Below are 23867 nucleotides of genomic sequence, written 5' to 3'. Positions count from 1 at the left end.
CAGGACAGTCACTGCTACAGAGAAACCCTGTCTCTGAAAAACAAGGACAAAACCAACACTTTTTAGCTTTTTTTTGTTTTTGTTTTTTGTTTTTTGTTTTTGTTTTTTTTCCGAGACAGGGTTTCTCTGTGTAGCCCTGGCTGTCCTGGAACTCACTCTGTAGACCAGGCTGGCCTTGAACTCAGAAATCCACCTGCCTCTGCCTCCCAGAGTGCTGGGATTAAAGGAGTGTGCCACCACCGCCCGGCACTTTTTAGCTCTTTAAAATCTTTATCTGGGCTATAATCTTTGAGAGGAAATCTGTCGATTCTTTTGTTGCGTTTGCTGAATAAAGCAAACAAAGGAAAAGCACCAGCAAAATAACTTTGCTTTTCTCCTATACTGTTTCTTCAGAATCTCTTCCCTCTCCTGAGTTATGGTGGATGGGGAGCTTGGAATGTGAGTGCTCCGGACGGAAGAGCAGGGCTAAACTGAGATAACTTGGGGCCAAGGGTAACCCATGCGACAAGCCCTGGCCACAGGAAATGGTCTTGTCAGGCAGGAGAAGGCTCAGAATTCCGAGTCCTGCAGTCCTGAGTTCGGGACCCCGGGTTTGCTCACGCGTGACCGGCTCGTGCCCAACGCTCCCTGGGCAGCCCGATGCCCAGCGTCCGCCTTGGCGTCCGTCTGCTGGCGGTCTTGGCAGCGGGTGGCGCTGTTGTCCTGATTGGCTACTGCGTCTACCAGGACAGGAGGCAGCACCGAGACCCAGCATTCCGCCGTTGCCTGCGGGACAGTGAGTGCCAGCGCGCCCGGACGGAGGGAGGGAGGGGGGGAGGGTGGCCGAGCCTAGGCCAGTTCCCAGGCCAACGCCCCCGGCCACCCGGGTCCATGCTAACTGGCACTCCAGCCAGCTCATGCCTGTGTTTGCAGAGAGAAGAGCTGGACAGCCCAAGGCCCCAGCGCCCGCCAGGCAGGTGAAGTACAGCAGACCTGCCAAGGAGCCTTCTAGAAGCCCAGGGAGAAGAGGCCTGCCAGTGTGGCACACCTGCTTTATAAAGTTTTAACCCTCAAATTACAAAGGGGGAAGGAAAGAAAGGAAAAGTGGGTCTGATAAGGACACAGTATGAAGTTCTGGTGGGATGGCTCAGCGGCCAAGAGAACCAGCTGCTCTTCCAGAGGACTCAAGTTTGATTCCCAGCATCCCGTGGTCACTCACAACTATCTGTAACTCCAATCCCAAGGGATCTGCCTCCCAATTCTGTCCTCCAGGAAGCTCAGGCATGTACGTGGTTGCAGACGTACATGCCGGCAAAACACCCATACACATTTTTTTAAAGTTTTTTTCTTATTGTTTGTTTTGTTTTTAAGTATAAAGGGGGCTTGATCCTCACGTGTGCTGGATCAGCAGTTGGGAGGCTGAGACAGGAGGAAGTTCAAGGTTAGCCTGGGCCAAACAAAACACTATTAGAAGGAGACAGTTTTATGCTTATTATTTTTTAGACAGAGGAGGAAGATGGCCCATATGTGATGATCAGAAGACAACTTGAGAGGGTCCATTCTCTCCTGTCGCTGGTCAGGTTTGCTGGAAGGTGGTTTTTTTTTTTTTTTTTTTTTTTACGATTTATTTTATTATATCTAAGTACTGTCTTTGGACATACCAGTAGAGGGCATCAGATCTCATTACTGATGCTTGTGAGCCACCGTGTGGTTGCTGGGATTTGAACTCAGGACCTTTGGAAGAGCAGTCAGTGCTCTTAACTGCTGAGCCGTCTCTCCAGCCCTGGAAAAGTGTTTTTCAACTTGCTGAACCGTTACACTGCTCATATTAGTTACTTTTGAAAACTGCCTTTTATTCTAATGTGTATGGATGTTTTCCCAGCCTGTGTCTATCGAGGTACCATTTAGGGGTCAGAAGAAGGCATCTGATCTCTGGGACTGGAGGTAAGAAAGTTGCAAGCTGCCGTATAGATGCTGGGAATTGGACCTTGGTCCTCAGGAAGAGCAGTGTTCTTGACCACCAAGCCAGCTCCTCAGTCCCCTCCCTTATTATTTTCAGAGAGAATTTGGTCATCTTGGTTATTGGTCCAGCTTTAGTTAACTCACAGGAGTTCAAAAGTACAAGCGAGTTCTCACCTTTCCATCTTTCGGGTGATCAGCCCGTGCCTACTTAAGGTCCTGCTATGTGTGAGGCACTGAGGTAGGTCTGGCAGAGAGCAGCAACAGGGGAGTAAGACAGGGAGGGGACAAGGCCAGCGAATGTAACAAGAGCCTGGAGAAAGAGAACCTTTTCAACTTCAGCGTGGAATTGGCACAGCAGCTACTCAGTTTGCTTATTGTTTGGTTAAGCTTGCTGTGGGTCTGCCGCTGTCTGAGCTGGTTTGGGCAGAGAATACCACCATTGCTCTACACAGCCTCAGTTCTCCTCAAGCTGGCTCCGGGGCGGTATGTTGAATGACTGTCTGAAAGCACATCCCCTTATGTTTGCCACGTGATGCTGGGTGTTCACTTAGTTGGAACTGTTGGCACGCGCCTGCATGTGACCTTGTCATACAGTTTGTGGGTCCTCACCATATGCTGGGCTGGGTTCCCAGGAGCAGGCAGGCAGGCAGGCAGGTCTAGCTATTGTCTAGTCACCAAACACTGGAAGAGAACAACTGTGTTGGAGCTCATGCCGAGCTGAATGTGCCAGGAAGCAACTCTTCCCACAGCTCTGAGGGCTGCTCAGTTTCAAGCGGAGAGGAAATAGATTCCATCTCCTAACAGGGAGACAGGGAAGGCTCTGAAAATACATTTACATGGGGAATATTGCTATTGACTGTTTTGGAAAAATCCAATTCTTCCTACATCAGGCTTTGGGGCTGTCGTTGGTCTGAGGCAGGGATGCTGTGGCAGGTGAGACATGCTTTCAGGGAAGCCTTTAGGACTGAAGGTGTTGCCTGTGCATAGGGGAGGGAAATAGGGCATGTGCCAGGCCTGATCAGTAAGCCATCTGGCCAAGGGCTCACTGTGAAGAACCGCGTCTGATAAAGCTGATCTCAGTAAGGACAGGATCAGAGGAGGCTTGTTCTGACAGCTGGGCTTCCGGATTTGGTAGGAAATCAGTGGATTTCTGAGCAGGAACATTCTTTAAAGAAAAAGGAAAAAACCAGAAAGAAACAAACTCCTTAAGCATGGGTGTGCTAGAAGGATTAGAAAAGAGAGTAAGTTACTGCAGCAACATGGGTGAGCGGAATAAAAATGACACCTTTCTCTCGGTGTCTGTGGTGACTGGGCTGGCAAGAGCAGAATGTGACCTGGAAAGAACTGAGTTCCAGTTCATGATGACTGGAGAGAGGACCGAGGGAAGGAGAAAGGGGAAGTCGGAGAGACTGTCGACATAGCTACGGAAGCAGGCAGAAGCACTCGAGGCACGAGGCATGTGCGCAGAGGCCTTCCCTGGCCAGCTGGACTTGGGCAGTCTGGGACACTCCTGTCCACTTGTGCACGCCCAGTGCCTGCTGCCCTTGAATGCTTCTGGCGTGGGATACTTGATTCATGTGTCCGGCTTGTTCACCCAGGCTCCTTCTAACCTTGTCAGTGTTTTGCTCCCCACTGACTGCACCTAGAATAGTCTGGCATATTTTATTTGTCCATAGCATATCTGTTGAATATTGTTGTGACTACAGGGAAACAGCTTGTGTAGAGGTACACATGTGAAGTTGTGGTATCTAGCGTGTGCTGTGTAAGGGAGACAGCTGAGTGGTAGTTTGGTGTCATCATCTTGGAAGACTGAATGACGAACTGTAAAGTCTGTACAATTTTTCGTTTGTGATAGATAAACAATTGTGGCAGTAACTTACTTCAGGAATAGATATTCCTGCTTATTTATTTTTTTAAAAAAGAAAATCTTGGTGTCAATGTGGAAGATAAGGTGGAAGGTTAATGACAAAACCCAATCTGGATTAGAAATAATGAAAACCCAAATGACTTAAAGTATGGTAAATGCAGATGCTGGACTTTTCAGATGTTTTCTCACATAATTCTTTGTTTCTGAGACAGGGTTTCTCTGTGTAACCCTGGCTGTTCTGGAACTCACTCCATAGACCAGGCTGGCCTTGCAGAGATCTGCCTGTCTCTGTCTCCCTAGTGGTGGTGGTGGTGGTGGTGGTGGTGTGTGTGTGTGTGTGTGTGTGTGTGTGTGTGTGTGTGTGTGTATGTGTGTGCACACGCACATATGTGCGATTGCGCACCATGTGAATGCAGGTGAACCTGGAGGCCAGCAGAGGGTGTCAGATTCCTGGAGATGGAGTTACAGGTCATTGTGAGCTGCCCAGTGTTGGTGCTGGGATCTGAACTCCAATCCTCTGAAAGCAGCAGGTGATCTTAACAACCAAGCTATCTGTCCAGTTTTTCACCTAATCCTTACAATAACCTTTTCGTTTTATAGATGTATGAAGCAAAAGCAAATACTTTCTTCCAGCCTTTGCTGGTCCCTTTCTCCCCACACTAGGACCCTGCTTTCCCACTATGCTCCGCAGGTCTGCCTCATCAGGGTTGCCTAGGGCAAGAAAGGAAACAGTGCAGACAAAAGACAAGCCATGTGTGCTGGGACCTGTAATCCCAGTGCTTTTTAGGAATTTTAGGCAGGAGGGATGTGAGTTCAAGGCCAGCCTGAGTTGCATAGCAAAACTCTGGCTTAACAGGGCTAGGAGATAGCTCATTCATTCAGTCCTGTGCTCTCTAGGAGACAGCTCATTCAGTCCTGTGCTCTCTAGGAGACAGCTCATTCAGTCCAGTGCTCTCTAGGAGACAGCTCATTCAGTCCAGTGCTCTCTAGGAGACAGCTCATTCAGTCCAGTGCTCTCTAGGAGATAGCTCATTCAGTCCTGTGCTCTCTGCGCAGGTGTGAAGACCTGAATCTGATCCCCAGACTACACCACAAACCAAACAACAACAGAACTGGGCGTGGTGGTGTGTGCCTGAAATCCCTGTACTTAGGGAGGCAGAGATTAGGTGGATCCCTGTCTCAAAAAGCATAGTGAGGGCTGGAGAGATTGCTCAGTGGTTAAGAGCACTGGCTGCTTCTCCAGAGGACCAGGTTCAATTCCCAGTACCCACATGGCGGCTCACCAGTCTGTGACTCTAGTTCCAGAGGATTGATACCCTTGTGTAAAAACAAAAAGCAAGGTGGGTGACCTAAGGAATAACACTTAAGGCTGTCCCTGTCTCCTATGTGCACGTGCACACATGCACTTGCACTCACAAGAATAAACATGCAAAACAAACATGAAGTGACCAAACACAGCATCTCAGGTGGTTCCCAGTCAGACATAGCAGAGGAAACCTTGACGGCAGCTGTGAGTCTAAGAGTGGACTGCCCAAGACCTGAGCTTGTGGCAACGCTAACCTCTGATTCCTGACCCCATATTTATTTTGTAGGTCAGAGTGGAGCCTAAGCACTAGAGTTTTACCAGCACTCTCTGTTGATTATTTGTGGGGAAAATAAAAATTCCCTAAGGTTCTGGACCCCAACTTTTTCTCCTTGGAAGAGTTTGCTCCCCTCCCATATACCCAGTAAAACCTGTCACCACTAGTTGTTCATTTTAACTGACCAAAGGAAGCCCCTTTTCAGGCCTGCCTGGAAGATCAGCCCTAGGCAGGGCATCCTTGATGTCCTCTGTGGCCTTGGCTGCATTCCTGAGATAGACTACAGCAGACTAAAGTGTTCTGACCAACCACCATGACACCCTATCCCCAACCATGCACTTTGCCCCTCTGAGAGATAGTTTGCGTATAGAATGTTATCTTCTTGACTAAGAATTACAGTCAAATGACAAAATGACCCCACAGACTAGAAAGAAAATTACTGCTGCTAGATTAACACTAACCCAGGCAAGAAAATGATCCCTCAACAGACAAAGCCACCTTCACTGTATCAATACCAAGGTCGACTTTTAGAACAAAGATGCAGGCTACTGTGATGCAGGCAACTGACGTGTTTTTTTTCCCTGTCACCTGAAATTGTAACTGCATTTTAGAAGTTAGAAAAACATTTCTCGTCCATTGGGTTTAGAGGTCAGATTTAAGAGGTGTTTTTTACATTGTTTATTATTGAGGTAGAATTTTCATTTTGTCTTTTTGGCTGGTCTGGAATGTTCTCAATCGAACACTGTCCACCTGCCTTTGCTTCCCAAGTGCTGAGAACACAGGTATGTGCCACCAGCCTGGCTTCTTTTATTAAATGGGTATATTTATTTGTTAAGAGGTACTTTAAAAATAAACATTAATTTTGAAAGTAACTGTATACATTTATCACTCATTGTTACATATTTTATAAATCCTTTAGTTATGGGATCCAGTAAAGAAGGAAAAACTACAAGAATATTTTTTTCGAGAGGTGCAGCTGGGAAAACTTTGTTTAGCTAGAGGTAAGAATAAAACATCTTTTATAAGTTTTAATTATATCTTCTTCAAAAACTGTTTGGTTAGCTAGGCATGGCATATATTTACAAAACCAGTAGTAGTTGGAAGGCAGAAGCAAGAGGATTGAGTGAGAGAAAAATAAAAAAGGAAAAAATATTTAATATCAGATAAATTAGCTAGATGTGGTAACCAACTCACTTCAGTGACAAGAAGCTGTCTTTGACTTGGTGCCTTTATCCCCATCCTGGGTATGGTAGAACATCCTTGTAATCTCAAAACTTCAAGATGCTGAGGTGAGAATTCTGTGAATTTGAGGCTAGCCTGGGCTACCAAGTGTCTCCAAAAAATAATCCAAAATGCTTTATAAAAAGTTTTCCTGCCAGATATGGTGATGCACGCCTTTAATCCTAGCATTTGGGAGACAGAGGCAGGAGGATCTGAGTTCAAGGACAGTCTACCTGTGAGCTGCAGGATAACCATGGCTACATAGAGGACCCTGTCTCAAAAGAACAATATCAAACCAACCTTTTTTTCTGACTTAAATATTCTAAATATTTATACTTCACTACAGAAGGCCATTTTCCTGTTTAATTCAGTAGGGGCCTACACTTTATGACCACAGCTGTGTTTGAACTTTCACCTAACTCTTGAAGCACCTCACAGCATTGCTAAAGTGATAGTAGGTGATACACTCACTGTACCAATGCTGTATGTAGCACTGGTGTCTTGATTCTGGTGCTAAGTACTACAAGGGAAAAGAATTTGGTGTGACTTAGGTAAGGAAAAACTGATGCTGAAGATAAAGGATTATACTCATTAAGTATTTTCCCCAAGGTTTGCGAGCTCCCTGCACCACAGCACTTATTTTTCGCCTGCACATAGGTCTGGCCTCAAAGGTCAGAAGAGGACATCAGAGCTCCTGGAACTGGAGGTTGTGAGCCACTATGCAGGTGCTGGGAATTAAGTCAGATCCTCTGGACGATTAAAACCATTGTACATTAATGATAATTTTACATTTTAATATTTTATTCTATATCGACTTTTGCTTTCAGGTAGAGCCACTTTTCAAGTGAGCTACAGTTAAGTTTTAATGAGGTTAGAACGGATAAGAGTATATCAATTACAGAGTAACTCTCCATAAGATTATGGAAGTTACTTTAAATCTCTTCAGGGAAGAGGACCTTTCCTCTCTTCCTCTCATTTCTGTATAGTTCTGGCTGTCCTAGAACTTACTATCTAGACTGGTCTGCAATTCAGAGATCCACCTACTTCTGTTTCCCTAGCGCTAGGGTTGAGGGGGACCAGCTCCTTTCTCTCTTTTTCTCCTCCTTCTTTGGGACAGGGCTGTGTGGTCCTGGCTGCCCTGAAGCTTGCTCTCTGGAACCTGCCTCTGCCTCCCAAGTTCTGGGATTAAAGCGTTCTTTTGTTTTCCTCTCAAAAGATCTTGTGCATTAGCCTGTATTTAAGTGGGTAACATTATCTAGGACTTATAAAAACAATTAGGGGCAGAGAGATGGTTCAGAGCAGCCGTTATTCTTGTGGGGGTCTCGGGTTTAGTTCCCAGCGCCTATGTGTGGCTAACGACTTTCCTAACTCCAGTCGAGGGGATCCAATATCCTCTTCTTGGGCACTGCATGCTTGTGGTGCACATACAGACATGCAGGCAAAGCACTCATAAAATCTCTCAAGAAGAAACAAATCTTCCTAAACAGACAAAAGGGAATCAACAGCCTACACAACTTGTAAGTGTCCATGATTGTTATTCAGCTTAAAAGAATGGTAGCAAATTAATTTTTGCTTTCACATAGTCCCTTTTCAAATTAATCAAAACTTAGCTTTAATGAAGTTAGAACTGCCAATGTAATATAACAAGAGAAACTCTACATAAGCCAGGGGAAGTTATGCTAAATATCTTCATCTTTTCAAGCCCCGGAGCAATTTTTTATTCATAATTTTCTGTACTTTTCCTAAACAGGATTCCTCAAGTTGTATAAGCCAGGAGGCTGGCTCCTAAGATGTGGGTAGATAGTTGTGGATGTACTTGCAGTGTGGCTCAGGGTTAGAACTGAAGTTCAGTTCCTGGTCCCTCACAGGGGTGGGGGGGGGGAGTCATTCAAAGAACAGTCTGGATACTTCCTGGGTGTGTGAAAATTAAAATGGACAAAACCCTTCAACTTTAAGTTTAGTTGAAGATGTGAGGAATTAAAATTTGGATTTAAGTCAAAAGGGAAAAAACAAGTCGGGTTGCTTCTGTTACTGACTCATGTATGACTGTTTACTAGGTGGTCTAGACATGCAGTATCTCTGGTGCTAACACAAGACTGCACATTTTTATCATTTTATCCCCCAAGAGTCATTATGTAATAATTTAACTTTAAAGGTGAATAAGGATGATTGGAACAAAAATTTAAACTTAGGTTTTTTTTCCTTCTTAAAAGTGGCATGTAAGTCTTTTTTTCATCTGAATGTATAATTCATGTTATTTTCTAAAAGTTTAATTTAACCAGTGGCAAGAGTTTGAGGCCAGCCAAGGCTACATGGTGTGACCTTGTCTCAAAACACACAACCAAACTGGGGCTGGAGGGATGGCTCAATGGTAGGAGCACTGGCCGTTCCTCTAGAGGACCTGGGTCCCATCGCTAGCACCCACGTGGGCCTCACAGGCCTCCTCCGGCTTCTGTTGGCACCATGCATGCATTAGTGTACAGACACACATGCACACACAAAACACCCATACATATCAAATAAATATGTAGTTATAAAATGAACCATAGCAGATGTTTCACCTCTCATATTTTACCAATCAAACATGGGTGGCCAACTCATATTACTAAAAACAGGCAAGATTTATGCCCCAAATACAGAACATTTTCTAAAGCAAGTGCACATCTAAAATGTTGAGTAAACGTGTAATTTTTCATAAAATTCTTCACATGACACCCAGTGTTCTCCCTCACACTTGTGCTTTTGACTCATCATGGGATTTGTCAAAATAGTCATTAGTTTGATAGGTACTTAACATTTTTGTCTTTGGAGACAGGCTTTCTCTGTGTAGAGCTGGCCTATCTACCAAGCTGGCTTCGAATTCAGAGATTCGCCTGCCTCCTGAGTGCTGAGCTTAAGGGCATGTGCCACCACTGCCCAGTGACAGGTGTTTGATCCTTTCTTGGTCACTTATATACATTTTAAAGAGTACTAACATTTTGCCTAAGGTCTGGAGAGATGGTGCTATCGGTGAGAACGCGTATTGCTCTTCCAAGAAGAGCACTAATTAGCCTGGGAGGGGTTCCAGCTCCAGTCCCAGCATTCACACCAGGAAGTTCACAGCAACCACATGTAACTCTGGTTCTAAGGCTGGGTGTGACGCATATATCTTAAACCCCAACATTCAGGAGCCCGAACTACACAGAGATCCTACCTCAAAACAAGCAAAAACCCCAGACTCCAGTTCCATAGCATCTGACTTCCTTTTGTGGCCTCTATGGGTAATGAGTACACTCATGCGAACATACATACTCATGGCCACCCTGCTTCTCTCCTCCTGAGTAACTATTAACAACAGTAACTCTTTGATTTTTTTGGCTTAAATGTAACCAATCTGTTTCAGGGGAGCGTGGAATGGGGTTTGAACATCTCACCAATGCCCTTTTAGTGTGTGGGCAACCAAAGGAGCTACTGCTGTTTTTCAAAAAAACACTCCCTCCTGAGGTTTTTCAGATGCTATTGTACAAAATTCCCCTTATTTGCCAGGTGAGCATGTATTTAATTATCCTTGTAAAACATAGACAGTAGATAACCATGGGGGACTTGATTATAGGAACAGTGGTATGAATGTGGACCTCTTCCCACCAAAGTTCACAAGTAATATCTATTTCTGGTTCTTTTCTTTCATTAAGGTACTACAAGTATCTTATTTTCCATGTTCTACTATGAACTGTGTGCTTTGTTATTATATTTGTTTTAACATTGCAATTTTAAAGCAGAGTGGTACTTCTCACTGTGACAAGACATAGAAATAGCTTTGTTAATTTAAACATACCAGTGTTGTCCTGTGACTTTAGATTGGAAACAAATAAAGTCTGTAAGCTCTTTCTTTCACCAGTTTGGTTATAAAACAAAATAAAACAAAGTAGTTATACTTACCCACTAGAATTTCTTGCAGATGCTTGAATTTGTTTCTGTATTAGCCATAGATACAAATGTAACTCTGGCTCATTTTAGTCAACTGGTCATATTAGTTGTGTTTACACTAAACCATTCACATTGGGGTGCCTGTGTGTGTGTGTGCGCGCGCGCGTGTGTGTGTGTGTGTGTGTGTGTGTGTGTGTGTGTGTGAAGCACGGGCAGTCTGGGTCAGTCAGTCCTTTTCCTGCACCATGTGGTTGCTGGAACTCAGGTTGTCACAGGCTTCGTGCCAAGGGCCATCAGCTGCTGAGCCTCACTAACCCAGACTCTCAGTTTTTAAATAAACTGTAAGACTCTACTAGAGCATACCAGCCATAACCATATCTAGGCTAGCCTCGAAAGCGATGTTCCTTAACGTTAGATATATCAAAATGCAGCTAGGATAAGAAGGTGCAGGGTCTCAGCTGACAAAGCAGCGAGGAGGAGAACGAGGGCCTTGAAATGATTAGCAAGTAACTGTCTTGTGTATTCACCAGCAACTTGAGGCAGACATGCACGAGCAAGAAGCGCTTGAAGGATGATCCTGACTGAAAACATCTCAGCGCATCCACACCCAGTGTTCTGTACAGTAAAAACAACTGCTCAATGATATTTTCATTTATTTTACTTTTAGTAATAAATTTTTTCTATCTCATACATGATTGGACACATATTTTGCTTTTAAAGTTAACAGTCACAAAGAAAGGAACAGTGGTTTATTTTTGCAATCACGGTGACCACGCAGATGAATCTTAAGGCCTCACCAACACCGCATCTTACCATTTTTACTGCACAGGAAGGCCTTCTGTTTTGACTCTTTCTGGTGAACAGTGGTTTTTCTCCAGTGGTTTCCATTGGTCAGGTAGTCATGACAGATGGTATACCACGGCTCCTGCTGTGTGTCAGGGGATTCTCCACCAGATGAATCCTCGTTCTGACTGCAACAGCTGCTGGCAATCTTTCAGCGCAAGTCCACACCTCAGGACCTCTCTACCGTGGTTGGCCTAGGAGTCCTGCTTTGGCTGCCAGGGCTTCATTCTGCTGAATGTGATATTCCTGAAATCTCATTGATATTCTCTGTGTCATTTTTAAATATTTCTGTAAGCAATGTTCTGAACAGGTGACCTAGAAATACAAGGGGAAGATCCAAGAGGCAACACAAAAATAAACATTTTTGTATTGTGAAGGAGCCACCACAGGGAACAGTGCTTTCTTTGGGTAGATCTACAAACTGAGTGCTACCCTTGGCTTGCAATCTCATAGCTTTAAGCTGTTTATGCTTTCACCTTCTACTGAGAAGTAAAGCTCGCGAAGTCTCTCCAGGTCTGTGGCATCAGGAACACTAGTGTGTCCTGCCCTGCCTTCATGACAGCCTAGATTTGAATGGACTTCAGTCTGGAGATTTTCTCTATCCTCAAGACCCACAATTCTATCTCCTTATTTAGACTGATAATCAAACATAAACCCAGAAGGTTTGCTCCTTTTTTATGAGAAACTTGCTTCTGGATATTTTCATCCAAAACATTTTTTTTTCCTCTTGAGCAAGGTTTGGTTATATAGCCAAGACCAGTCTGGAATTTCAAAATCATCTGCCCTAGCCTCCCAAATGCTGAACCTTCCCACTTTTTTTTTTCTTTCTTTGGTTTTTTGAGACAGGGTTTCTCTGTATAGCCCTGGATGTCTTGAAACTCACTCAGTAGACCAGGTTGGCCTCTAACTCAGAAATCCGCCCGCCTCTGCCTCCCAAGTGCTGGGATTAAAGGCGTGTGCCACCACTGCCCAGCCCTCCACCACTTTCAACCTTTTTCTTTTTAGTATCAACTGAGGTGACCCAAGCTCAGAAAAAAAATCTTCGAGGTCCTCCCTCACACTCAGATCCTAGTCTATAACGCATACTTGTGTATCTGTGAATGGGCATAAATATGGGTAAAGTCCAAAGATTCACAAAGGAGACTAAAAGAAGGTAACTAGAAGTGATATAGAAGGTGGATTGTGGGTAAACGGAACGTCTCAGTCATGATGGAGATGATAAAGCTATTCTCTTCCAGTTTTAACTTGTCAGAATCTTTATTTTCTGGTATGTGTTATCCTGAGGCAGGGGCTGAAGGTTGGGGTTTGCTTCCCAATCCCATTAGCCACCTGTGTCAGGAACTCACAGGACTGCTCACTGAGCCTATCTGTCCCATTCTGAAAAAGTGACTAAAATTTTTTGTTATAGGGAAGTTTTTTAATAACCTTATTTTTCTTCTTTTTTTCTGGTTAAAATTACATCAAAGCATTCTACTGTAGTGTTATTTAATATGTAAAATTGTATTGGTATAAAAATAAAGTATGGTTTTTAAAAATAAGTGTATTGCATGTCAAAGCTTAACTATGAAATTGCAAGGTGCTACAACATGTTCCTTTAAAAAATGGATATCATACTTCAGCATGACTTCTCCGCTGGAAGAGCTCTCTCACTCTGAACAGATAGATACATGAACACCTTTATGTGGACACTGGAAGTGGGGTGCCGGCCAGCACTGGGTCCCCAAGTGTGCTCATGTGCTCACTTCCACAGCTCAATCCAACTGCTCAGGGCCAGACTTCTTTAGCACTGCTACCTTGACAAAAGCAGATAAAGAGCATCTCCTGTGTTGCCAGGTGGTGGCCACGCCTCTAATCCCAGCACTTGGGAGGCAGAGGCAGGCAGATCTCTAAATTGGAGGCCAGCCTGGTCTACCACAGAGAAGAAACCCTGTCTTGAAAAGCCAATAAAGAACATTTGCCCTGGAACTGTAACTCAGCTGTGGCCTACTTGGTCTATAAATGCTCGGCCTTGATGCAGTGTGACTGCTAAATTCAACTTGGCGTTGTTAATCTTGGCATCTTGGGTCCCTGACTGACTTGGTTCTTCTAAACAACCGCAGGTAAAGGGCAGCACAGTCAGAAAGAACAAATGAAATGCCTAGATGGATTTACTCTGTGCTTTTTTTTTTTTTTGGATTTGGTTTTTTTTCGAGACAGGATTTCTCTGTATAGCCCTGGCTGGCCTCGAACTCAGAAATCTGCCTGCCTCTGCCTCCCAGAGTGCTGGGATTACAGGAGTGTGCCACCACCGCCTGGCTTACTCTGTGATTTATGACAAATTTGGGTTTTGTATTTTTTAGTAAGAACTTTTCATACCTCTTCAGGTTTCACCTCTCTTGTTGTGAAGTCTTTAACACAGTCCAAAAAGCAGGTTTCTGTAAGTTTATTGTAGGTTCCCAGGAACTCCTTAAACTATAAACGAGAAGTGCTTTAAAACCCAGACTGTACTCAAGAAGCTGAAACTCACTGCTACTGGGACGTGCTATCCGTCACAGCCCTTCCTCCCCTCCCCGTTTGAATCTGTCTGCTGACTTAAGGAGCTTTAAAGCGCACACACGTCTTCCTTCCTAGTTGTACTTTTCTCAACTGCTGTCCAGTACAGAGTTTACAGCATCTGCAGTGGAGTGACGTCTCCTGTCCTGGCTACTTAAGAGGCTGAAGTCCAGGATCACACGAATCTACAGGTTTAGAAACTCACCTGAGCAACATAACAAGATTTGGCCTCAAAAGCAAAATAAACATATACTTTTTTTTTTTTTTTTTTTTTTGGTTTTTTGGAGATAGGGTTTCTCTGTGTAGCCTTGGCTGTCTTGGAACTCACTCTGTAGACCAGGTTGGCCTCGAACTCAGAAATCTGCCTGCCTCTGCCTCCCAGAGTGCTGGGATTACAGGTGTGCGCCACCACTGCCCGGCAAACATACACTTTTTAATGTTCTTAAATATGGTTTCGGGACATAAATGCTACACTACATAAATGCTACACTCTTATGTTCTTTGAGTAAATAATTACCTCATAATTCCACCCACAACCATGTAGCTCAGGCTAATACAATCTTTCCGTATGGGCTTTCTAAATTCTGGGATTACAGACATACTACATGAAGGTATTATTCATTTTTGGAAGTGAAATTATAAACATTTAAACTATGGGATCACTGAATAACACAGCTCCACAATTATGCAATCTTTTTTTTTTTTAACCCACCCCTACTGCCTTTGGAGACAATGTCTCTATATAGCCCTGGCTGTCCTGGAACTTTGTAGATCAGGCTAGCTTTGAACTCATAGAGATTGGCTGGCCTCTGCTTTCTGCGTACTGGGACTAAAGACATGTGCCACCATCCCTGGCTAAGATCCTTTCCCTTACTTGCAGTGTCTTACCTGTTTGATCTGGTCAGACTCTGGTATCTGTGCAGCCATGTTCTTTCAGTATGTTTATTGGTCACCTTATTTCAAAGCTAAAAAAAAATCAGCTTATAAATATATTTTTAAGCCATCCATATATAACCTCACAGATTTTAATGACAACAGTTCTTTTTCTTTTTCTTATTGAGACAGGGTTTCTCTGTGTGGCCCTGGCTGTCCTGGAACTTGCTCTGTCGAATAACCTGGTCTCAAACTCACAGAGATCTGCCTGCCTCTGCCTTATGAGTGCTGAGATTAAAGGCGTGTGCCACCACTACTCAGTTGACAATAACTTATTTTCTAATGCTAGCTATGGGACTCACAGGCTTTGTCTTAATCAAATCTCCAATACTAAGACAGTGTCCAACAGTCCTGTAACAATACTTACTAAAGTCCCTTTCATAGTAGGGATTTAAGGGAAACCAAGAAAGTTCTTAAACTCTTCCTAAATTTACATAACTATCCTATTAGTTGTCAAATTTAACTCTAATCTGTATTACTAATCTATGTATAGGTTCTAGCAATTGTTGACAAACACCATTTACCTGTTTTTAAAACATATTTATTTACTTTATGTATGTGAGTACACTGTAGCTGTCTTCAGACACCCCAGAAGAGGACATCACATCCCATTACAGATGGTTGTGAGCCATCATGTGGTTGCTAGGAATTGAACTCAGGACCTCAGGAAGAGCAGGCAGTGCTCTTAACTGCTGAGCCATCTCTCCAGCCCCCACGGTATCACTTTTTGTTTTCTCTCCAGGCACAAGGGCTCACTGTGTAGTTTGCACTTAGCTCAAACTCATGTTCCTCCTGCCTTTGCTTCTTGAGTGCTAAGGATTATGCTAAAAACTTTTTGATAAAATTCAACCTACTGAAAGATAATACCTGCTGCTAAGACTTTAGGCAAGCAGCTGAGTGTTAGAGGAGTAAACCCCAGTGTTAGAGATGTAGAGGTAGAGGCAGGAGGGTCAAATTTAGGGTTCATAGCAAGTTCAAGGCCAACCTGGGTGGGCTTCAAAATAACTGTAGACAAAGAGAGATGTCTATGTGGCACAAGGAGAATATTACTAAGTGCAATGGGGCAAGAAGGGAAGCACAGACCTATCCTGATCTGAAACCCCAAACAATCCACAAAGAACTCTAAGAACTAACATGGGAGCCCAGCAAGGCTTAGCTGGCATAAAACAAAAACAAAAACAAAAACCAAACAAAAAACCTGCACTTCTCTTTCTGAGCAACGGCACATGCGCAGTGGAGTTAAATGTAATACCAATTACCGTGATTCCCTTCTAGAAAGATTTAAAGATAAACCTACCCAAACATGTATATCATATCTTGAAAACTGTTTAAAAAAAAAAAAAAAACCCTTCCAGCCCCCTCCCAAAATGAGAGGCAATAGTTGTCCAACAAAATTAAGTCAATGTAATTTTGTGGGCTTTTTGTTTCATTTTGCTTGGCTTTAGCATTTTTTGGTTTTATTCATCTTTTGCCTACTTGTTTAGATTTCTGTTTTTTGTAGGGGTTGTTTCTCATTTTTTGAAAAAGAGAAAGAACATAAAGTTGGATAGGTAAGGAGGTGAGGCGGTCCTAGGGAGTAGTTAGGGCAGGGGAAATCATTAAGATAGATACTATGAAAACACAACATTTAATAATAAAAAAGGGGAACTATCAGAAAAAGGAACAATTTCATAGACTGAAAAGGCTCAATAATATAATAAGAATGTCAATTTTCTCTTAAACTGACAGACACATTTAATGCAAGTCTTACTATGATCTCAGCAAGGTTTCTAATATAGGTAAGATGAGGCTAATCAAAAGGACTAGTGTAGCTAAATGAAGACTAAACTGGGAGGAATCAATTTACTTGATTGAAATAACTTTCACATAGCAGGTAATCAATAAAGTGGAAAAGTAAATCCTAAAAGATTACATACTGTATGATTCTACTTATGAAATACTGTTTTCTTTCTTTTTTGGAGACTCACTATGTAGACTGGATCAGAACAAACTATAGAGCTGGCTGTTCCCAAACTCAGAGATCCTCCTACTTCTGACTTCAAGTTCTGGGATTAAAGGCATGCACCAACATCCCTGGCTGAAATATTCTCGGAATGACAGAGTTACATGAATACAGAACATAGTATAGTTGCTATAGGAGGAAGGGGTAGAGGAGCATGGAAGACCTATGAGATAGAAATGTACTGTGTCTTGATGGTGTATCCGCATCTGTGACCTGTGGTCTAGTTCTGTAAGCTGTTCCTTGTCTGCAGAGCAGGGTAAAGGGCATAAATGATCTCTATATGACAAGTCCCCATGAGCCTGTAATCATCTCTGAATAAAGAGGCTGAGGAAATGCTCACACGATAGCAGTGCTCGCTGCTCTTCCAGTCAACTAGAAGCTCCCAGCATCCATGCTACCAGGAGCTCACAAGCACTTGTAACTCCAGCTCCTGAGGGTCTGATACCCTTTTCTGGCTGCCAAGGGCAGTTGCATACATGTGGCAAACATATAAATACATATATATGTTTTTTTTAAGTTACATAAAGAAAAGCATCCTGAAAAGATCTAAGATTTGGTAATATTACTTGCCTAGAATTAAATAGCAAATGAAGCTACTGTTTGATGGGAACTTTAAAACGTGAGAATGAAACATACTTGCTGACCCGCACACTGCCTACTGAAGGCTCAGTTACACTCAGCAAACACTGCAAACCAGGTATCTCCAGTTCACACTGAAAATGACACAACTCATTTCCTTTCTAGAGGTCCTTAGAAACAGGTATAATGCAAAAATCTTGGGTTTTCCCTACATCTAATCTTGTGTTTCTTTAGGTTGAAATTCTTGACTTTCTTCAGAGGTTGCATGGTAAGATACAGGAAATATTTACATGTTCTGTGTCAGGGATTGATACACTGGTATCTGCCAATTTTTTCACACCCCTCACATATATCTACTACTGGTGACAATCAGTCTCATGCAGCCTACGCTGGCCTCCAACTTGTTCTTTTTTTTTAATCAAGGAGGACTTTGAACTCCAGATCCTCCTACCCATACTTCCTAAGTGCCAAGATTATAGGTGTGTTCTACCATGCCCAACTAAGTGATTTTGTCAATGTCATCTCTTATCTTTTAACAATTTCCTTTCTGTGCATGTCTGAGTTTAAGTACCTACAGAGGCTGGAAGAGGGTGTGAGATCCCCTGGGGCTGGGGTTACAGGCTCCTGTGAGGTGCCTGACCTGCGGGCACTGAGAAACTGTAGCCCTCTGGAAATGCAGCAAGAGTTCTTAACCATTGAGCTATCTTCCCAGCCCAAGTTATTCTTTTGTTTGATCCTGTTTTTCAGAGATCAGATCAAATGGCTTGTTATCGAAAAGGCAAATATTAAAACTGGGTTACTTTCAGATCATCCCTAGAAAGAATGAGCCGCGTAAACTTAGGTCTGAGAATGACTACAGAATAGTTAGTTTTGTGGCTAACCAACATCTCAGAGAAGCACAGAAATTCAGAGTAAATAGACTTTATCAGTGCAAACCTTTTCTGATGCATCAGTTTCCTTTCTGCTCAGGAAAAGCAAGTGCTCCACCTTCTGCTTGTTTTCAGTGAGACTGAATTTCTTACCTGAAAATCAAATGCATTATAATATGATTGCTGAAGGCCCTTTTTAATGAAACTTAAATTTCTTTTGGCTAATAATTTTTGTTTGGTTTTGTTGTTTTTTTTTTAAAAACGACTTTATTTTATATATGCGATGAGTACACCGTCGCTGTCTTCAGACACACCAGAAGACGGCATTGGATGCCATTACAGATGGTTGTAAGCCACCATGCAGTTGCTGGGAACTGAACTCACAGCCTCTGAAAGAATAGTCAGCGCTCTTAACCACTGAGCCATCTCTCCAGCCATTGTTTCTGGTTTGGTTTGGTTTGGTTTTGGTTTTATTGAGACAGGGTTTCTCTGTATAGCCCTGGCTGTCCTGGAATTCTCTCTGTAGACCAGGCTGGCCTCAAACTCAGAAATCCACCTGCCTCTGCTGGGATTACAGGCGTGCGCCACCACCACCCGGCTCTTGGTTGTTATTTTTATGTAGACCAGGCTGGCCCTATACTCAGAGATCTGCCTGCCTCTGCCTCCCTAGTGCAGCAAGTACCTTTACCTGCCCAGCTACTACACACTTTAGGAGATATTCTGGTTCGCCTTCATTGACCGTTGTGCATATGCCAGCAGGAGGACAGCTGGGGGGCCGTTCTCTTCTTCCAGTGCCGAACGCCAGTACCAAGGTGCACAGCACGCACCCTGCAGCTAACTCATTTTAAAGGCTCTTCGTTTGTATTACTCCCAAACTGAATGACAGGATAAAGCAGGCTTTCCCTTGTGGGCGGAGGACTTAAATCGAAGCACTGGGCATGTGAGGCAAATGTTCCATCACCAAGTTACACCTGCAGGTTCCTTTGCCTTTTACTAAGGGAAATTAGTTTATATAGTCTCCAGTTTACAGTCACAAGCATACTTTTAAAAATAAACAATGTCATGCTACACCTTAAAGTTTTTTGGGATTCTTCTGATAACTTTAAGGATCAATAAGTTACTTATATAACAATATTCTCCAAATATACAAAACTGTTATAAGATCTTCTGATTTTTTTCACTGTATCTTCACATTTATTAAGTATGTTCATAGCTGGGCGGTGGTGGCGCACGCCTGTAATCCCAGCACTTGGGAGGCAGAGGCAGGCGGATTTCTGAGTTCGAGGCCAGCCTGGTCTACAGAGTGAGTTCCAGGACAGCCAGGGCTATACAGAGAAACCCTGTCTCAAAAAAACCAAATCCAAAAAACAAAAAACAAAACAAAACAAAAAAAGTATAAATTGTGTTATGTGTTTTGAGACATGAGGTCTCATGAGTCCTAGAATGTTCTACACAGCCCAGGCTGGACTGGAACTTGGGATATTCACTAGTGCTGAGAGTACAGGTATAGACCACCATGGGCAGCTTGTAATTTCTTCTCTAATGCACCTATTTCTTCCCAAATTAATTTTGTAGGCATGCTATTGCACACTGTGCAAAGATCATTTTTGTATTATTCAAATGCTGACTTCTGTGTTCCTGTATCTAGTTGTAAAACATTGCTCCCCAATTATATCCTGATTGGTCAATATAGAAGTTGATCGATCAGTAAATGACTGATCAGGGCAGAGGATAGGGCTGGACTTCCTCTCAGCCAGGGAAGGAGGGAAAGAGAGAGAAAAAGGAGGATTTGCCAAGGGAGAGTCCAAGCAACACCATGAGAAAACACCTGCTGCCCAGACAGCCAGATCAGCACTAAAGTGCAGGCACCATAGGGGTTCTGACTGGAGGGAGCTGGTTAGCTTAGACGACTAAAACAGAGCAATACCGCTCAGTTACCGAACTTGCTGCAAGAGCAATAGGTACTCTTGTTTTGTTTGTTTGGGGGGCGGTTGGTTTCTCTGTGTAGCCCTGGCTGTCCTGGAACTCACTCTGTAGATCAGGCTAGCCTCAAACTCAGAAATCTGCCTGCCTCTGCCTCCCAGAGTGCTGGGATTACAGGCGTGCGCCACCACCGCCCAGCTTATTAAATAAATTTAATAATTCAGTCTCAATTATTTGGGAGCTAGCTGGGTTAAGAGAAAAACTGTAACAAACATCCATAAATCCCACACTAACAAATTTCCTTCTCAGAAAGGAAATCCATCTTTTGGAGAAGATTAGGAGAGTGACCAAGCACCCTGAAATTTGCTTCTTCATCTCACAATTTCCAGAAATTTAATAATGAAAAGTAATTAACTGGGCAGGGGAGTGCATAGCTTATGTCCTCAGGACTAAAGTACTCCGGACTTTAGCACTTGGGAGGCAGAGGCAGGCATCAGATCTCTGAGTTTGAGGCCAGACTGGTCTACAGAATACTAGGGCAGTCAGGGCTACACAGAAAAACAAAACAAAAAGAAAAGTAATTAATAAGGGTGTGGTAGGGAGAGGATTAACATGTTTCTTTCTAAATAATATGTCCATTTGTACCAACTCTGACACCAAATCTTAGAAAGACTTTAATTTATAATAAGTGATTCTTCTAACATCCTTAGCTACTACAATTGTTCCTAGTCCCTGCACAACTGGTAATATGATTCACAACCTTGGGGTTCCATCAAAGCCCTTGAATAGAAAAACTAAGGGCTATTCTAAGAAACAAGAAATACCCACTGTGTTCAAGCCCCTCTGTAGTTTACTTATGAAGACTCTGTCCCTTCTCATTGGTAAGATAAGACAGTTACCACCATAATTAAGTGGGTCAATCTAGCATCTCACAAGGTAGCTGCTACCACTAGGCAAAATCCCCTCTGCGATGCTCTAGGGCACACACCATTACTTTAGTGGCATTCTGGTCTAAAAATATTGGCTCTTTTTCTGGTCATGAAGGAATAATTAGGAAAATCCATATTGTAGAATAACTGAAGAAAATTAGACTAGTTTTCAAAATATTATGAGGAGCTGGAGAGATGCTCAGTGTAAGAGTGCTTGCAGCAAGGCAGTTAGCGCATGCCCTTGGTCCCAGCATTCTGAAGGCAGAGGCAGAGGCAGCGGCAGACGCAGAGGCAGAGGCAGAGGTAGGCAGATCTCTTAGTTTGAGGCCAATCTGGTCTACAGAGCTAGTTCCAAGAAACCCCACCTCAAAAAACAACCAACCACCCCCCAAACAAACAAAACAAGAGTACCTATTGCTCTTGCAGCAAGTTCGGTTTCTAGTACCCACAGAGCTCACAGCCGGCAATAGCAGTTCCAAGGAACTGGAACTCCTCTCTGGCCTCCTCAAGTGCCAGGCAATCACATGATACACATGCAAACAAGCACTCACACATCTTTATAACATTAAAAATGCTATACAGAGTGGGTAGCTGATACAGTTTGAGATGTCTGTCACTGTAATTAAGTGCAATTTGTCACCCTAAACTACATCCTCAATCAGCAACGATTTTCTTTTTGAGGAGCAGTCAGTCCCTGAAAAGAAAGCCAGTACACAGTTCCCTTGTAGGATAAGGTTAAGAAAACGGGCCCTGCCAAGTGGGGTTGCTCATACCTTTAATCCCAGCACCTGGGAGAGGCATTCAGATCTGAGTTCCAGGCTCTCAGCAGAGGAGGAAGGGAGGGAGGGAGAAAGAGACAGACATCATTTCTAGCTGTGGGACCTGGCCTTTTAATGACATAAGGCAGCAGGGCACTATTCTAACAATAAAGGCAATTTTTAAATAATTAGGAAAATCTAAATGCCATCTTAAGTGTGATAATCTTTCCAGACTGTAATGTCCTTCAGGAGGCACAGATTACAACAATAAGGGCTCAAGTTCATAATGTGTGAAACTTATTTGCAAGTGCTTCAGTGAAACAAAGTGTATCTATAGATGTATTCAGGGAAGGGTGACAGAGGCAGAGTGAGGTGAGGAGAGAAACATGGTTAAAAAATGTTAACAAAAAGAATAATAATCCCCTAAACTATTTTTAATAGTTTAATAGGCTATCAGTCAGTATCTATTTTGAGAGCTCAACAGAATTTTTACTATTTTATTATCTTATTATCTTTCACATGACCCTTTAGATTATTTGCAGATTTGATTAGGTTGTGGGATTAACAGTCGAGGTTTTTTGTTGTTGTCTTTTTTTGAGACAGGGTTTCTCTGTGTAGCCCCTGCTGTCTTGGAACTCTTTGTAGATATACCTCTGTTCCAGAAGTATTGAGATTAAAGGCTGCCCCTACACCCAGCATTAACAGGCAACTCTTAACTCAGCGTTAGCTAAAAGCACTTGAAAATGAATTCCTATTGTTTCCTCGGATTCAAAGTCTAGCCTCAAGGAAGATGAGAACAAGACTACTTGGGGTGGAGCCCCGGGTCAGACATTCCGTTACAAATTATTTACTCAGGTTACTTTACTGATTGCCGTTGCAGCTGATCAGCGTTTTGAAATTAGAGGTGAAAGGTCACTTATTTTTATATCTAAGTTTTATATAGAAATTACAGAAGTTAATTCATCCCTAAGGTCTCCTGTAGCTCTGACATTGTCATTTGGTCTTTTAATACACTTACACAACAAATTGTGAACCAACAGATATATCTAAGGGACAACAAAAGAAAAATATAACAAAAGAGAAGTGATTAATCACAAAACTAATCAAATAGCGACAACAAAGTAACAGGCTGTCCAATGGTGAGGCTTTAAGGTGCCTTTTTTTTTTTTTTTTTTTTTTTTTTTTTTTTTTTTTTTACCCTATGCTAGGAACGTAAATAGCTTGAAATGAAAGAGATAAAATTTGTTACTTAGGTTTATATCTTACGTTGTTCTACTTTGCCTAACCTATTTTACTTTTTTATTTTAAAATCCATTTTAAAAGCCTCTAGCAAGGCGTAATGGGAAAGCTCTAAGCAGTGCGTTCTCCAATAGGAGACCTGGGGAAGGTGAGCGCCCTTGTACTCTAGACAGGGTAGGAGCTGAGGAAGTCTAGAGATTCTCAGTAAAGGGGCTCCTCTTGTCTGACAGCTCAAGGTCACCGAGTGACTGGCTACCTAGTAGTCCCAAAGCGAGCCCCTGAGCTCTCCAGCCCAGGGTGGGCAGTGTCTCGGGGCCTAGGGTTCCTACCCCCGGGGTGACAAGGCCTTCGGGGCACGTCTGGCCTCCCGCTGCGCAGCGCTGCATAGCCGGTTGTGCAGCCCCACGTCCCGCGTGCTCGCGGCCGCTCCCTCCGGAGTACCAGCCCGCTACCTTTCCCGAGTGAAGGCTGCCACCCCACTGCCCGCGAACCCGGGATTATGAGAGCAGAGGAAAGGGACCATACTTAGCCACAGGATCTCGCATCTGACACCGGTACCGGGATGAAGGGCTGCGGTGCAGAGTCTGAGCTCGGAGGGTCAGTATTGAGAGGGCGCCGCGCCGCTGGATAGCGGAGAACACGTGGGGGCAGTGATGTCAAGCATGGCTTTAGACCCTTTGACGCAGATTCGTTACCACGTGGGACAATGCAGGAAGAAAAGCAAGTGCCCAAGTAAATTCTAAAA

The 23867-nt window shown here is 43.3% G+C and overlaps 2 protein-coding genes across 2 annotated transcripts; one reads left to right on the top strand and one right to left on the bottom strand.

Annotated features, from left to right (window-relative positions):
* The first annotated feature begins 639 nt into the window (after positions 1 to 639).
* Tomm20l (translocase of outer mitochondrial membrane 20 like) lies at positions 640 to 11118 on the top strand. Its single transcript, XM_052185695.1, has 5 exons — positions 640 to 775; positions 913 to 956; positions 6308 to 6389; positions 9992 to 10134; positions 11046 to 11118. The coding sequence occupies exons 1-5, from the start codon at positions 640 to 642 to the stop codon at positions 11088 to 11090; spliced, it is 450 nt and encodes a 149-aa protein (XP_052041655.1). The 3' UTR covers positions 11091 to 11118.
* Positions 11119 to 11151: 33 nt separating this feature from the next.
* Positions 11152 to 23781, bottom strand: Timm9 (translocase of inner mitochondrial membrane 9). Its single transcript, XM_052185696.1, has 5 exons — positions 23648 to 23781; positions 18341 to 18426; positions 14779 to 14855; positions 13714 to 13809; positions 11152 to 11673 (listed from the first exon to the last, which is right to left on the bottom strand). Exons 3-5 carry the CDS (start codon positions 14815 to 14817, stop codon positions 11539 to 11541), a joined length of 270 nt encoding a protein of 89 aa, XP_052041656.1. The 5' UTR covers positions 14818 to 14855; positions 18341 to 18426; positions 23648 to 23781; the 3' UTR covers positions 11152 to 11538.
* Positions 23782 to 23867: the final 86 nt, after the last annotated feature.

This window comes from Apodemus sylvaticus, chromosome 6, assembly GCF_947179515.1.
Source record: "Apodemus sylvaticus chromosome 6, mApoSyl1.1, whole genome shotgun sequence".
Taxonomy (NCBI): Eukaryota; Metazoa; Chordata; class Mammalia; order Rodentia; family Muridae; genus Apodemus; species Apodemus sylvaticus.
This window is presented reverse-complemented; position numbering and strand designations above follow the sequence as displayed.

Coding starts and splice junctions, on each gene's coding strand:
- Timm9 (XM_052185696.1), bottom strand. CDS start 14,817: ATGGCTGCACAGATACCAGAGTCTGACCAGATCAAACAG. Junction 13,810..14,778: donor AGTCTGACCAGATCAAACAG/GTAAGACACTGC, acceptor TCTCGTTTATAG/TTTAAGGAGTTCCTGGGAAC. Junction 11,674..13,713: donor GAGAGGTGAAACCTGAAGAG/GTATGAAAAGTT, acceptor TTGTATTTCTAG/GTCACCTGTTCAGAACATTG.
- Tomm20l (XM_052185695.1), top strand. CDS start 640: ATGCCCAGCGTCCGCCTTGGCGTCCGTCTGCTGGCGGTCTTGGCAGCG. Junction 776..912: donor CCGCCGTTGCCTGCGGGACA/GTGAGTGCCAGC, acceptor CTGTGTTTGCAG/AGAGAAGAGCTGGACAGCCC. Junction 6,390..9,991: donor AAAACTTTGTTTAGCTAGAG/GTAAGAATAAAA, acceptor AATCTGTTTCAG/GGGAGCGTGGAATGGGGTTT.